The sequence below is a fragment of the Cyprinodon tularosa genome, unplaced genomic scaffold, assembly GCF_016077235.1.
Source record: "Cyprinodon tularosa strain WSP-4 unplaced genomic scaffold, ASM1607723v1 ctg463, whole genome shotgun sequence".
In the NCBI taxonomy this organism is placed as follows: Eukaryota; Metazoa; Chordata; class Actinopteri; order Cyprinodontiformes; family Cyprinodontidae; genus Cyprinodon; species Cyprinodon tularosa.
Genome location: NW_024039189.1, coordinates 447,659 through 462,946, shown reverse-complemented (window position 1 = coordinate 462,946; position 15,288 = coordinate 447,659). Strand labels below are relative to the sequence as shown.

Here is a 15,288-nt window from a genome sequence, read left to right as displayed (position 1 = left end):
GGGGCGGATGGTAACATTACGCTCTGGTTTTTAACAATCATCACAAGTCCTCCAACCCCTTTCTGAATTATTTTTGTCAAAAGATAAATAAATAGATAAATTATGCTCTAACACATCAAGAAATAATTTAAATTAGAACTGCAAAATGCCTGGTTCAAATCCTCAAATATTGCTGTGAAAACTCATCTCCAGATTCTAGCTCCAAAATACTAGATTTAAACATCTGAAAATGTTGTGCTTGTAAAATACCCAAACTGAGCTGTGCCTCATTTGGGATTTTTCTCTCCATGTTTACAATCATATTCCTCAGTGAGAAAGACTTCAAACCTCCACTTAACAATTCTGTTTAATCAGTGTTGGAATTTCTCCATTTCTATTTATTTTGACATGATCTGGCCCATTTTTTTTTTCTTTCTGTGAGATCTATATCCTCACCTAGACGCTGTACTTTTCCCTTTTGATTCTTCTGTTCTCCGTCACGCTTTAATTCGAAGATTTTGCATCCAAACAGCATCGCCAGCTCCAAACTGGAAGAGAATTTATTCCTCTAAACTCAAAGCATGACAGTTACTGGCATGTATCCTTGTGTAATTGCATGTGTGGGCTCTTTGGTGTTTGTGTTTTTTAAAAGCAACAGAAGTGATCATGCAAAGACACATGTTGCCACTGTGCATTCTGTAAATTGCATAATCATACACCCAGGCTATAAAAAGATAAAACATTGACAACTGGACTTAAATGTATTCATATTTAAAAATAAAAAAATGTAGCCCACTGTTTATACAGATATAAGTAATTCAACCTGGAGAGACTCATTTGGAGAAAAGCTCTGTTTATAAAAGTATTCAATTTATTTATACAAGTAGCATAATCATATTCTTCAATATATCAGAATCAGAAATACTTTAATAATCTCAGAGGGAAATTACTTTTGTTACACGCTCCAGTTACAGTTTTATATTATATATACACACATCCAAATATACAATTTAATAAAGACAAAAAATAAGAATAAAAAGAGATAAAATATATACACATATATTTATCTAAGGAAAACCAGCTGATTGCGAGGACTCATTGAGCCTTTGCAATCCCTCATACTGAGCATGCATGTAGCGACAGTGGAGAAGAAAACTCCCTTATAACAGGAAGAAATCTCCAGCAGAACCTGTCTCAGTGTGAACGGCCATCTGCTGAGGCCGACTGGGGTTCGAGGAGACAGAAGCAGATAAAGACATATATCAAATATGTTCTTTGGCGCTTGGCCACGGCAGAAGATTTTGATGCAGTAAATCAGCATTCACTTGGATGAGAAACCTAGGAAACATATTAGAATAGTCTTCCCCAGGGGCATGGACACTGGTGGTGGTATAAGCCAGAGGAGGAGTGAGACTGAGAATAGTCTGAGAGTGAGGAAGGAGATGGGTTGGAGTTGGGTGAAAGTTTGAAAGAAGCTAGGCCAGGAGCTTAATTAAGGGGATCTTGAAATATGATTGCCTTAGGAGACGGTGCAGCCCTGAGATGATTTGCTGGATATTCCAATCGCAAGTGGTTCAGGTTATGCTGCTAAGAGTCTTTAAGATTTAATTTTTGCTTAAGATTCATATAGAGTAAAACAGCGAATTGAACTTAAAATGTGTTATTTAATTATATTCTGAAAAGAGCTAGCCAGAGCGATCGGCCACTCAAAGCATAATTACTTCATGTTGACATGGGGTGCTCATGCACACTCAGGTCGGCTTGCTTCATTCAGAATAACTCAATACTGTCTGGTCTTTACATGTATCCAGTTCATATTTTTGAAAACAGCATAAACCACTCCTCTATGTGGGATTACAATTTTATTCCAATCCTGCCAAATCCCATCAGAATATTCCAATAGACATGTTTACATGACACGTTTTTAGTTTGATCTGCCATTTATTCCAATGTGCAATATATGTCAATTAAAAACTGGCAACACTGCTTGTCGTATATTGTTGGGTCATATAAATCTTCTCTTTCCTCTTGAGTTACTGTATGACAACCAAATCACCTTTGTCTTGATAAGTCTCCTCTTTACCATCTCGAACCATTGTCTCAGAAACTTGGCCCTAAAAACCGACCTGTCTATCTGTAGCTTGCCTTTAGTAGCAGTGTCTGATTATTGCTCTGCTCGGCTCTGCATTCTCCTCCAAGACAGCTAACACAGTTTGGTGACCTGCTGTTTCAAAAACCCTGCACCACCCTGATAATACTATATATACTTGTTTGACTCCTGACGTTCTTTTGTAAAGAGCAGACTTACTGAAACGGATGTTTACTAGAAAGCTTGTTTTCTACATTTTGTAATCTCCTATCTCTGTTTACCACTGTGAAATAAAAAGTGAATCTTTTTAAACAATATGCTGCTGAAACTGTCTTTAAATGAATCTTGCTACTTGTCAGTAAAACCCTAAACTATTCTAAATTGACCATGTTTTTTCTCTCTACATGCGTATCCTCCGAAGTATATACTTTGAATATACTAAATATAATATAATATAATATAATATACTAAATATAATAGGCAATATTATTAAGACCCTATTAATCAGTTTCTACTGGAAACAGTTATTTTTATTTAAAGATGTTCTTCTGGCAAACAGGTAGATAAATAAGGATCTCACCGAATTTGGTGGAAGCTGCACCTCGCTCGTTACGTTTGTCCCTCTAATTGTCTGCACCTGCGTATTGGTTGCAGAAGCCTGTTAAAGGGCAGTATTTTCAAAGCCCCAAGACCATAAAATTCTGAGACGTTGATTGGCCATTAAATTATTAAATTGACCTAGCAATAGTACATGATTGGCAGATTCTCTGCACATGTGGGGCAGTCTGATCAGCGCCCCAATACAGAGACGGCAGGAGTCTGTCTGTGGAAATCCACAAATAAATGACAGTAGGTAGGGAAATGTAGTTTATATAATTTGTTTTGCTTATAGGTACACATTCTAGAGAGTAAAAGTGACATTTATGAGGTAATTTGTAAAAATATATCTTACGTTTCTCTCACCTTATCAGGGAGGGTGGTGCCCCAGCGCCCCCTATGGGCCGGCCGCCACTGATGACCAGCAATTGGTTCATTAACACTAAAATAAAAACAGGATCCTTGAGCTTATTGATCTGAGCAAGGGCATAAAACAGTAATGCATAGAATGTGCAGGAAAGATGATCCTATAAACTCTTTGCTTTGGCAGATTGTCAGCATATTTGCCATTTTATATAATATCCTAGAGAAGCTACATAATACCAACTGTATTTACGTTTGTTTTTAACTTAGTAATATTTACTTCCACAGGTGCAGCCCAAAGAATGTAGAGTCTCATCCACATGACCCAGCAGAAGGAGATGTAAGTCCCAGGACATCAATGAGCATTTGTTCTCCTTTAACATAAAAAAAAACGCTTCTTGTCTACAAAGCAGCTTTAACCCAGATTATTCTTTGGGAAATTTTTTGAGTCCTTGAGACAAAAGAGTTCTCTTGCTCCAACCTCTGTCTCAGTGGAGAAGACAGGGTGGTACAGGAATGGGCAGAATCAAAAGACTGGAAATTCACGGCTGAGAATAAATGCTCGCTCTTCCCCCGAGGTGATTTGTCTTTGCGCTCCTCTTTCTACAGATGTTAGACCCCTTTTTTAGTAAAGACCTGAGGTTCTTTGGTAGCACTTTGATATCCTGCTCGGATTCAATATGTGAAATAGAAGAGCCACTCCGTGACTTGGAGCACATCGCAGGCTTTGAAGTCTGATCCAATTTTTGCTGCTCACCATTTGATGTTGAAAGGATGAAATGAGGAAAATGTACAGTTTTTGCCAGTAACTCTGCTGAGCATATGTAAGATTAAAAAAAGCAAAATCCTTTGGAGGGTGTACTTAGAAATGTTAAGCAGATTAATACTTTCCTATAGCTCTTTTATTCAAAGATAAAATTAAATATGAGAGGAAGTCTATATGTGCTGTTTTTCTCCCCTCACAATTAAGTCAGTGTGCTCCTTGTTTGCTAGGAGGAAGGACCAGTAAAAGGGGGATATGCAATTGCATTAGCATTTGATTAACATTGCAAAGCACATTAATGGGTCTCTGTTATATGAGTGCCAAATTGTAAATTGTAAATAAATGAATGCAACATCTACATGACTAATTTGAAGGAAAAAAAAGCGTTAGAAGGCTTGCTTTAACTTGTATGTATTCATGTGGTGCTTTCATTGACATTGCTCTTCTGGGTGTGTTTACGCCTCCTCTTTCAAGGTTGGCCGTGACAGCCAAGACAGACAAGTGAAAGACATCAAGAGAGACAAAGGCAGAGGAGAAGACAGTGTAACGAAGCCTTGCAGGGAGACAGCCAGGCTGCGAGACGCGCAGTGTAAACAAGGTAAGCCCGGGCGCAGAGCTGGCGGGTGCAGGTAATTACACAAAGAGACAGTAGAAATCCTACTTTAATGGATCAAGTGCCATTTTTAATACAGGAGCCCTTTCAACCTTTTCATCCCAGCCAATCCCCCCTACTGCCATTTATGTTGACGGCAAAAAAAAAGAAGGAGAGAGCTGCATCTTTTCTGCAGCATTTTAATAACCCAGGTCAGCTCATCACCAGCGTCTCATGAAAGCAGGGGGGTTTGAAAGTGGCACAAGCACATCAAAAGCTTTCATTTTCCCACGTGGCGGGCTCTTCGCTTTGGATCTCATCAGTGACTCTAATAGACCTGCACAGTGACGGTGACAAGAAAATACACAAACCCTGATTTGTTGAACATATGTTTGGTTTGCTTTTTGCCCCAGGCGATGAATTACATCAATTCCTGCTGCCTGGAAGACTGAATGGGTGGCTGCGCAGGGGGCCTACGATTACGGCCGTCACCCAGCCCACCACTGTAGGGGTAGCCTCAGTAATAGGGCCTGGCCCTTCATTAAGGTTGTTAAAGGGTATGAAGTAAGAGGGCCGAGGTGGAACAGCGTTTAGCGGTGCAGCTGAGAGATTATGGGGATTAGACATGATAATGTAACACAGACAGGGCTCTCCAGCGGGCCCTGGATTAGTGTCAGCACGCCACAGCAGGTCTGGGTTAGATAGCGGCTAATTCGGTAATGCTGCATACAGGTGACCCCCGCGCTCAGGCTTCATGGGGGCTCAGGGAGGCAGCGTTTGATGAATTTATAGAGTCAGAGTGATTATGGAGAAAAAAAACACAACTTTTTGCAGAAAAGTGTCTTTCGCCTTGGATCCTTCTGTCAAAACACACGAGAATAAACAGCTTAATTGCAGCTCTTCTTTTTCTTCCATTTAATTTATTCCATGCTTCATTCAATACTTAAAACTCTCAGGAACCATGACAGAAAAGTTTAAACACATCTCAAATATTCTTAATACAATTTACACAACAAAAATTTACATTTTATATCTTAAGATATATCCTAAAATATTTCACAAATCAGTCCAATAAGCCCCCCTACAGATAGACAGAAGTTTAAGTATGTGCATCTTAATTTGGTCCAGCTAATAATACTATCAATCAGTTTTTATTTATTTCTAGTAAAAGCATTGCAGCTTTAATTTTCCAGCAATCCATCCTTCTGCATAAACATATGGTGAAAGTGGACTAAATCTAACATTATATATAATTAAATGCCACTCTGTTATGTTGTAGCAGCCTGAATAAGCAGTCACTGAGGCCAACTTCTTATTATTAAAATAGGACATTGCTTATCCTAAAAGTTAGAAGTTACAAAATTATGTTATATTTCCACAAGTTATCACTGAGCATAATCATCCTAAACATGATAAAAGCGCAAATTAAATTGTCAAATTTCTGTCAATGCAGAGGTTTAACCCACCTATAGACATAGTGACCCGTTAGAGAAACTCTGTTTAACTTTCTTCTTTAAGGCATTTTAGCTGTTTTTCTTTTTTATTGTTTTTTTTTTTCATTCGATCATTTTGGATTAGTAATGCTCCACTGTGGAGATTTTGAGGAAAAAAAACAAAAAACACTAATGGCTTGGGGTTAATAAACGTCTGGAAGAGGTTGAACCTGCTCTCACTGCAGCTGGAGATGATGCTTGCGTGAGGACTGGGCCGGTTCTGACGGCTTCAGGATGGGGGAAGGGGCTACCCACAGCATCCCTGTGCTAATGAAGAGAAGTAATGGCCCTTTTCCCCTGTTTCCTACACAGCATGGTTCGATTCTTTAGGCTTATCTAGCTATGTGCAACCATTACAATTGTTAGTGCCTGGTTTGCCATTTTTAGATGCCTGCTGAAAATAGCAAACCTCAGAAGACTGTCAGTTATTTAACACTCACAAAAACATCTTTAACTTTTAAATCAATGTCGTTGGGCTTATGTATTTGACCTGATATACCAGGGGTGCCAACTTTTCACCAAACCTTGGAGTGAGATTTTGAAAGAATTTGGACATGCAACCCTTGTCAGGGTTAGATGAGGATAGGTGGAGCTATAAGTTGAGGGTTTTCAGAGGATTTAGCTGAAACAAAGTTTGTAAATTGTTGAATTTTTATAGCACAGTAAATGTTACTGAGTGATTGAGTGAACAATAAGTGATCTGTAGTTATGTGGAAAATTTTTCACACAATATACATTATTTTTTATATTCTGGTGATTTTCAGAGAACTGAAGTAAAGAAGTATGGACCCGACATCTGTGTTTATTAATTATTCTATGCAGTTCAAGTAACATAACAGACAGGGAACTAATAAGTTATTATTGGATTACTGACACTAATACAGGAACCACCTCAATTGAATCCTGTGTAAACTACACTGTGTATGAATATTTGGTAATAGGCTAAGGATTAAAAGTCTTAAGTTATTATCTTAGTTATTATAATTATTTTTTTTTTACGATTGACAAAACAGCTAAACAATTCAGACCTTCTAGGAGGCTGTAGATTCAATAAAATCTTACCATGACACAAGTCAGCACTTCGGTGGATGTTTGATTTTGGTAGATGTGATGGAAATTAAGTTTTTAAACATATTCAATGGACCAAAATAAGAATAAATGAATAAGATAAGTAATAATAAAATAAGAACATCCCTCGGGTTCCTTTTATATCAGTCCTGGGTAACTGAGTTGCTCTGCACATCCTCTCTGGATGTGGTTGGTCTTTTCTTGTGTGGCTGATCTTTTGAAAAATAAAATGCAATGGTTCTTTTTCTTTTTGTGGACCTCCTATGGGTTTGTCAGGAATACCCGAAAGCTTTAAGAATTTAATTTAGTTTATTGTTGGTTTATTTAGTCCTAAAGTCCAACTGGAGATTATCAAACAAAACTGAGCAATAATGATTTAACTTGTGAGCAAAACATGGACTAAAACTGGGACTAAATCAGGTGCCTAAACTAGAGCAAACAAGGAGTAAATATCAGTAAAAAAAAAAAGAACTAGGTATAGAGAAAACAAACCTTTTGATTTGATCCTGCATTTATGAAGTGAATTATCTTATTCCAGATAAAATAAGATGAAATTAAAATGACAAACCTCGTCATAAATACTCAGAAATCCCGGTATTTTTTCAATATTTGGCGCAAGTCCCTAACCTCCGCTGCTGTCAGCACAGTGAATAGGTGGGCTAGTGCAAAAATACGGACTGGATAAGAACCTTTTGAAAACGAGGACAGGATTTTATCACCATGGTATTTTTATATATAAATAAGTGGAATGGAGTTAAGTTTTAATGTCCGTCACTTTTTAGCGTGAAAATTTGAGGATATGGATTGAGAGCGTGTGAAGACACTGAGATGCACTGAGACACTGAGTCTCACACCCAATGGGTGAGAGTCAACAGCCCTGTTTATACATATAGCAAGCTACCTTTAGTTAGCATTAGCTCACCCTCACACATTCTCTACCTGTTACACTTGGTTTGATACTAATCCATGGTTCAGTATCAAATCCATTGAGGAGACTGCTGGGGGGAGGAGACCCCCTAGCAGTCTGAGTGTGATAACAACCATGGACTGTGTTTGTGTTCATAAAAATGATGTGATTTCACTTTTTGGGAGTGTGGAGCAGCCTTGCAGTTTGACAACCACATTGAGGCAGATATAATTTGTAATGGAAAACAAACCAAACATTCTAGATGCCATGGAGTCGACCTGAGAAAAAACGAGTAGAAAAGGTACTAATGAAAAAAACGGCGTAAACTTTTACATCAGTGTGCAAAATTCTCCTATAATACCAAAACAATTGGTCTGATTTATCAATTATTGTTATTTTTATATGATTCACTAGATGCGTCTGAAAACTTGAATATAAGTTGGACAAACTGATATAAAAACTATATGATATGCAGAGTATTATTTAAATTTTAACTAGTTTATTTCACATGTTTTGCTTTTTTATGACTTCATGCCGTCCTTTCTCTACAGGAGCAAATTTTGCAGGAAAGATTATTCTTAACATGACCTGCTAGGCTTGCAAGAGAAAATAATCAGTATTTCTGTTTATCCAACTGGTTGGCCACCAGTCAGGTGTATCTTCTAAAGCAGCTGTAACCAAATTTGTATAGGTATCAGGGTGTAAGGCAAGGCAAGGCAAATTTATTTGTATAGCACAATTCAATACAAAGACAATGCAAAGTGCTTTACATGATTAAAAAATAGGAAAATAAAACAGAATCAGAGCAAGTAGAAGAAAAAATAGAAAATAAAAAAAATGCAGAAACAAGAAAGAACATTAAAAGCAGTTGGACTAAAGAAAAAAAATAATGAACTAATGATGTTTCAGCTGAACTTTTTAACTAGAACAGTCGAAGGCAATCCTGAACAAATGTGTTTTTAGTCTTGATTTAAAGGAACTTATGCTTTCCGTGTAGGATATGTAGGGTGCTGTTTATTGTTTATGTTTGTTTGTTTGTTTTATTACTTTAATAAATAGTTCTTGTAAAGTAAACTTGTGATATAACAAAATAAAATCTTGTTATAACAAACCTAAAACCTTGTTAAGAAACTCTTCTGCTGTTATTTTATGGCTCATAAAATCTTTTGGGTTAAGGGTTCACTTCAGACCTAATGGCATATTTCTATCACATTGTCATACTCCAAATTCTGGCAGTATACCAACATTTTTTACACTTCTTACTTCAAGTAATAAGAATTAAAGGCATGGAAATCATTTTTGCCGATTCAGATATATTTAAATTTGCGGCCATCTTCGCTGACTATTTTATTTACTGTTTTGTGTGAAGGGTGCAAAGATTTCCAGGCATTTATTGTTACCCCATTTTCCCGCCTCGTTTACATTCTGAGGTCTGCTTGTGGCGTCTTCAGGAAGCCCCATTTGAATATGTTGAGGGAGGCCACGGTGGCTCAGGCACCCGGGGCACGCTTTGATCCCCACAGATCTGAGGGGCCTTTGAGTGAGTCGTGGAAGCCTTGCCCCTGCCAGATGTTTGGAGAGCAGGCTCCTTCCTGCATCTCATCCTGCTGTCGCCTCTGGTGATCGCATCGGGCCACAGCTCGACCCGCACTGTTTTGGGACACCAGTGGAGAGAAACAGAAAATTAGCCGTGGAAATTGAATTACTCCACCCCTCCAGACACATTCACTCATACACACTGCTTCCATGATAGTAAAACACAGGGTGGGTGCGTGACCTGATGGGCACCATGTGATCTAACTGAGCTAGGGTAAATTTATTTCCTTTCAAACCTGACACCAAGCTAATCAACAACTCTCAAAATCGTTATATTTTATGGTATAAAAAAAGCATTAAAGCACTTTGTACCCCTGGCAACCTTTGATTTCCCATGTTTTGTCAGAAAAAACGACACACATACAGCATGTTGTCATGTAAGCTGCACATGTGAGACGACGCCTTACTTCGCCACCTGTCAGCTGCATGAATATTAACGCAGCACGTTTGGAAAATGAGTCACAGAGGCGTTTGTAGAAAGAAAGCTTTCTGCTAGCAAGTGGCTGATATGATCATAGTGCTGCTTATGCTGCTCAGTGTGGTAAACAGGATGGTGCCGAGGATCAGTCAGAGCTGACTTTATGATTTATGAAAGCTGAGCTACTTATGTTAACAGGCTTTCTGCAGATTATAGTTGTGGTAAACATTTGTGTCAAGAGTGACAGATAAGGTGGAGCCACAAATCGGAACCCAATTACTTCTATGTCTTGAAAGTTAGTTAACCTGGTTGTTTAAACAAAACAAAGGGGAAGATGTCTGAAGTTTGATTTTTAGGGTTATGCTTCTGTCCCCCTGTGTGCATAACATGGTTTAAGTCAATAGGAATGGATTTTGTGTGTCGCCTTGAGCTCTTTCTTGGCTCCGTAGCTTCATGTGAGCTTTTACCCACACAGAGGTCACACACTCACAGCTACAGCTTGTTTACTTCCCGCATTCAACTTCCCACATGTCGTCCCACAAGGTTTGCAAGCACCAGGTGCTTCTCCACGAACTTCCACCGACTCCAAATCAGTAGCAGCAGCATCACTGTATCAACATGCATCTGTCAGACAAATGATCCACCCTCTCCGTGTTCTCTAGACAAATACTCTCCCACCCTCTCGCTGTCTCTCAGCCTTTTGATTCATCTAACTGTCTCCGTGTATCACCGCTTCTCTGCCGGATGCCTTGAGTTTTAGGCAAATTACAGGCTCGACATAGCAGCAGTTGAGATTTGGAGGGGATAGGAAAGACTCAACTTAACGGAAGGAGTTGCCTCTGTCTGACGCTACCTACGTAATCCTCTTAATGTCAGTGGGAGTAGTTAACAGGATGTACTTCCAAACTACTCATCATCACAATTCCTGCAGAATAATCTCCCCCGACATAAAACCAAGGTGCAGAATATATTTCTCATAATGCTCTTTAATTTTTCTCATTATTTGGTATGTGGTGGCTTGTAAACTGATTCAAAACATTGAACTTTTTTCTATTTTTGTCAAGTTACATCTACAAACTTTTACCTAATGTTATAAGGGATTTTATAAGATTGAGTAACACGGAACAGTTCGGAAACCTAGTTCACAATCATAAATATGAAATAATTTAAATTTGAAGCAGATTTTGTATTTAAAATTGATTTGTTAAGCTTTGAAAACCTAACGTCATTGAGTCCTAGTCAGTTACAAACCTATCAAGACACAGGGGTCCAAAACACCCACATACACAGATCTATAACTTAGACAGGAGATAATATTGGCCACAATGGTGGCGTAAATGGAGGAGCGTCTGAAACAGAGACACTTTTGAAGGAAAACCACATAAAGAGCAAATATGTGGAAAAAGGTGTTCAGATCAAAGACTGATCTTTCTTTAAAATTAACACTGCAAACATCCACAGGCTTGAACATGATGGCATCTTCTGCTGGAAATGCTTTTTCTTTGGCTTGTTCTGTGAAGCTGGTCTGAGTTGAGCACTTGTAAATAAAACCTGCTTTAAACTACTAAGGACTTGGGGCTGGGCCAGATGTTCACCTTGCAGCAGAAACCCCTAAATATAAAGTCACCTGTAAAACTGAATGGCTTAGTGAAGTAATAACTTCAGGAGGCAATTTACTGCATTTTAATTATCTGGGGAATCAGATCATAATGAGCTGAAAAAAAGATATATACTTTTACAATCTGAAATTGTAAAAGGTTTTACAGATTGTGTACCTGTTGCTTCCTCTTTATAAGAAAATGTCTCTTATGTCTATCAGGTAAAATCCTAATAATATTAACTGAAGTACTTAGTTCCAATGTAACAAAATGGGAAAGATTAAGAGGTTATGCATCTTTTTGCAGTGCCCTATACTTATATATAAGTCTCAGTAAACAAAAAAAGCATTCCTCTGTTCAATCTAGAAAAAAAGCTCAAAGTGACTTTTATTTCCTTAATTTAACTATTTTGTATGTTTGTTTTTCTTGCCAATGTCTCCTCACTGCTAACTAACTTTATTTTATGCATTCTGTTGGCCCACACTAATGAATATCTTCTGTTAGAAATTCTGAAAAATGATCCTTTTCAGCAAAGTTCTGAGAATTCTCCTCCACGCAGAACTTTTCTCCTGAAGTCAAAGTTCCAAAACAAATTTCTGTCAAGCCAGATGATTGATTTCAGTGTGAAAAATTGCTTGTAAGTAATAACATCCTCTGCTTGTTTTAGTGAAAACAGATGCAGGAAGCGCTCTCTTTCACTAATATCTGCTACATTTGATCAGTTTGTCCTCTAATTTAAAGCACATGAGCTGGTGCTGTAGGAACTTTGTCCAAAATGACAAAATCCTTCCTTGAGAAGTTCTGGAAATCCTCTTCAGGTTCTAATATCAGTACAGGGTAAAGTCTGCATTTTTGCCTGGCTTTGTACATTTTTCAGAGTGTGTGTGTGTGTGTGTGTATGGGGGGGGGGGGGGGGGGGGTTTGGGGGGGGGGGGGGGGGTCTGAGGTAAAGAGAGGGGTCTGGGTTGCACATGCTTCATTTAGACATCAAAGGCCTTTGCTGATGATTTTTCCTTATAAACTATGCCTTTTGGTGCCTTTGCTCCCTCCATCTGAATAAACAAAGCCCAAATGGTTCGTCTGGGAATAGTCAGGTGATTGCAGCACGTGATATTTGAAGTAAATCGATATATCTCTAATTTATTCCACTAAAAATCCCTTTCAGCGTCTCTTTTATGTTGTTTCTGAGAAACATTCTGGTTTTTCAAGAGATTTCAAAGTGGTATTTGGAGATGTAACAGAGCTCATCTGCTGCTCTTTGAAAATGAAAGAGGTACCTATCACAAAAATAATCTCAGCCCTATTTTTTATCTCAAGGAGCAAACATGTAGAATTTGTAAGTCTCTGACTGCAAGGAGCAAACTCAGCTTGGCTTTCTTTTGATATGGAGAAATCAATATTGCATGAAATGTGCAGGCTCTGTATTCCCAGCTGACTATTATTCCTTCCCACCCAAAACAGCAGATATTACCCTCCATCATTTAGCAGACCCCCCCTTGCGGGCCACTGTCTGACCCCTTGCTCATTCTGCCTGCCATTGTCCAAGGATGGCTCCCATGCCAAGGGCCCTTTGGCAGCCTCTCGGGCTGTAATATATCTGGGTGAGCAGCATTCCTCTGGGGCTAGCCTGGATCAAATGGCAGTGATTTGCCAAACAGAAGCAAAGAGATGGGAGGCCTGACCCAGCCTCTGATCTGCAGCGTGCGCTAATCGCTGTAGGTTAGAACGGAAAACTAGAATTTGAAACTGACCTCACCATGTGAAAGAGACCCACAAGCTGAGCATCCTTTAAATAATCGAATCATGTTTTCCCTATAAATATTATTCTGCTGTGGTGTGACTAACATTAAGCTTGTACTCACCCTGCAAACACCTCCAGAGAACATGATGAAGATAAAAAAAAACATGCAATTAAATTTAACTGTCTCCTTGCTGATACATACATTAGAACCTGATTTAAAGTTAAAAAAGGAGAATTTTTTATTAGAGAACCTGTAGATGTTTCAGATATTTAAACGATTTTTCATGTTTGGGTGCAGGCATATTGATGGTCTATCAATAAATATGTGAAAAGAAATAAATAATGAATTCTACCAACAAACAACATTTAAAGCTGACCCAACAAACCAACTTGAATATTTTAAAATACATGAAAAAACCATATACTGCAAGTTACCTGTCCATTGTAATAACAATATAGCACAAACTAATTATTTCATTAGAAATTGTGGTTCAATATAATTGTTACTTACTTTTGCAGAAAAGCATCAAGATACTGAAATTCATATATTAAGTGCTTCACCCTTGAGAAAGTGGGCAAGTAGTTTCACATTTTTCTTGTTATTTTGTTCTTTTTTTCACATCTTGGTAATCAATAACAGAAATCATTTAAATAGTTAAACCACTACTTAAATTGTGGATTGATGTGAGAATCAAAGATACTTTCTGCTTTGTAAACATCACTGTTTCATCTGCATAGATGGTTATACACATAATCCACCTTACATACTGCTGTTACAGTTGCTTACAACATTTCTAGGTATCTGTTTTTTATATAGTGATATATTTAACAAACACGTCCCTCTATATAAAAAACAAAATATATGTTAATGAGTTTCTGTCATAAGACGCGTTTTAGCCCTTTCTGTAAGTTATGGCTAAGGCTAGATAACTGCTTTACTACAAGTCCAAAATCACCAATCTATTTATCTACTTTAAAAAGTTACAAATACCCCTGATACAGTCTGCCATTATAACTTGTGAAAATAATTAATCTCCATACTTAACTGGAGCAAAACATTTAAGGTAGAAAATGTTGTGTTTAACTGTATCAATTCCATGTGAAAGAATGATGCTGTACCACATCATTGTCACCTCATCATAGAGATCATCAGTGCCTTGGTTCTGAATTGTATACACATATGACCAAAGAAGGTGTTAGAGGATACATTTTAAGATTTTGTATGTACTGAGATTTACATTATATTTGGTCATTTATCTAATACTAAAAAAAAAATCTAAATTGAATTTTTCCATTAATTCCCAATATACAGTGCCTTGAAAAAAGTATTCACACCTTTTCACATTTATAGTTTGCTTTAACTTCAAATATTAGTATTTGAATTTGTATTTTATTCAGCAGATAAAGACAAAGTGTTAGAAAATTGCAAACTACTCTTCTCTGTTTTATTTACAGCCCCTTTTATTCTGAAGAGGCTAGATAGAATAAACCACCAGTTCAGTAAATATAGAGAGGCCTTGAGGATTGTTAAAGAACATCAAATACATTTCTGGTTGTAACAGGACTAAATGTGAAAAAGTTAGGTTGTAGGAATACTTTGGTAACTTACTGAAGGTGCTATTGATATAACAAAATGTACTTTTAGGAGCAAAAAAAAAAAGTTTCCACCCCCGAAGCAATTTTCCCTCTGCGTTTATGAAAATTCTTTAAGTATCCTCAGATACTCATGGGTAACAAGCATTCACACAGTGGGCAGTTAACACCTCCGGGGCACGGATAGATAAGATTCACGGTAGAAGTTAGCCAATATCTCCTAACTGACAGGAACTTTGGTTAAGTGGGACTTTAGTAAACTGGTGCTGGTTTGAATAACATCAAGAAAGCCGAGGGAAGATTGAAGGGATGGAGGGGGACCCTGCTCTTTGATGTGCAGGATTGAGATGTGATGAGGTCTGTTCAAAGTGAGCACAAAGTAGTCTTAAGATGGAAAGAGCAAATGCTTCTTTAGTCAAGGTATATACACAGTTGGAATGAGATGATCAAGAAATGTCGTGTCTCAACCGAAACCGAAAGGAGATGAAACG

General features: G+C 37.9%; 1 protein-coding gene across 1 annotated transcript in view; it reads left to right on the top strand.

The window, feature by feature from the left end:
* Positions 1-15,288, top strand: part of myo3b (myosin IIIB) — a 113,246-nt gene that overhangs the window by 78,243 nt on the left and 19,715 nt on the right. The window contains exons 32-33 of the mRNA XM_038301181.1: positions 3,317-3,368; positions 4,266-4,389. Coding sequence (XP_038157109.1) covers positions 3,317-3,368; positions 4,266-4,389 — 176 coding nt within the window. The remainder of the gene's footprint in view (positions 1-3,316; positions 3,369-4,265; positions 4,390-15,288) is intronic.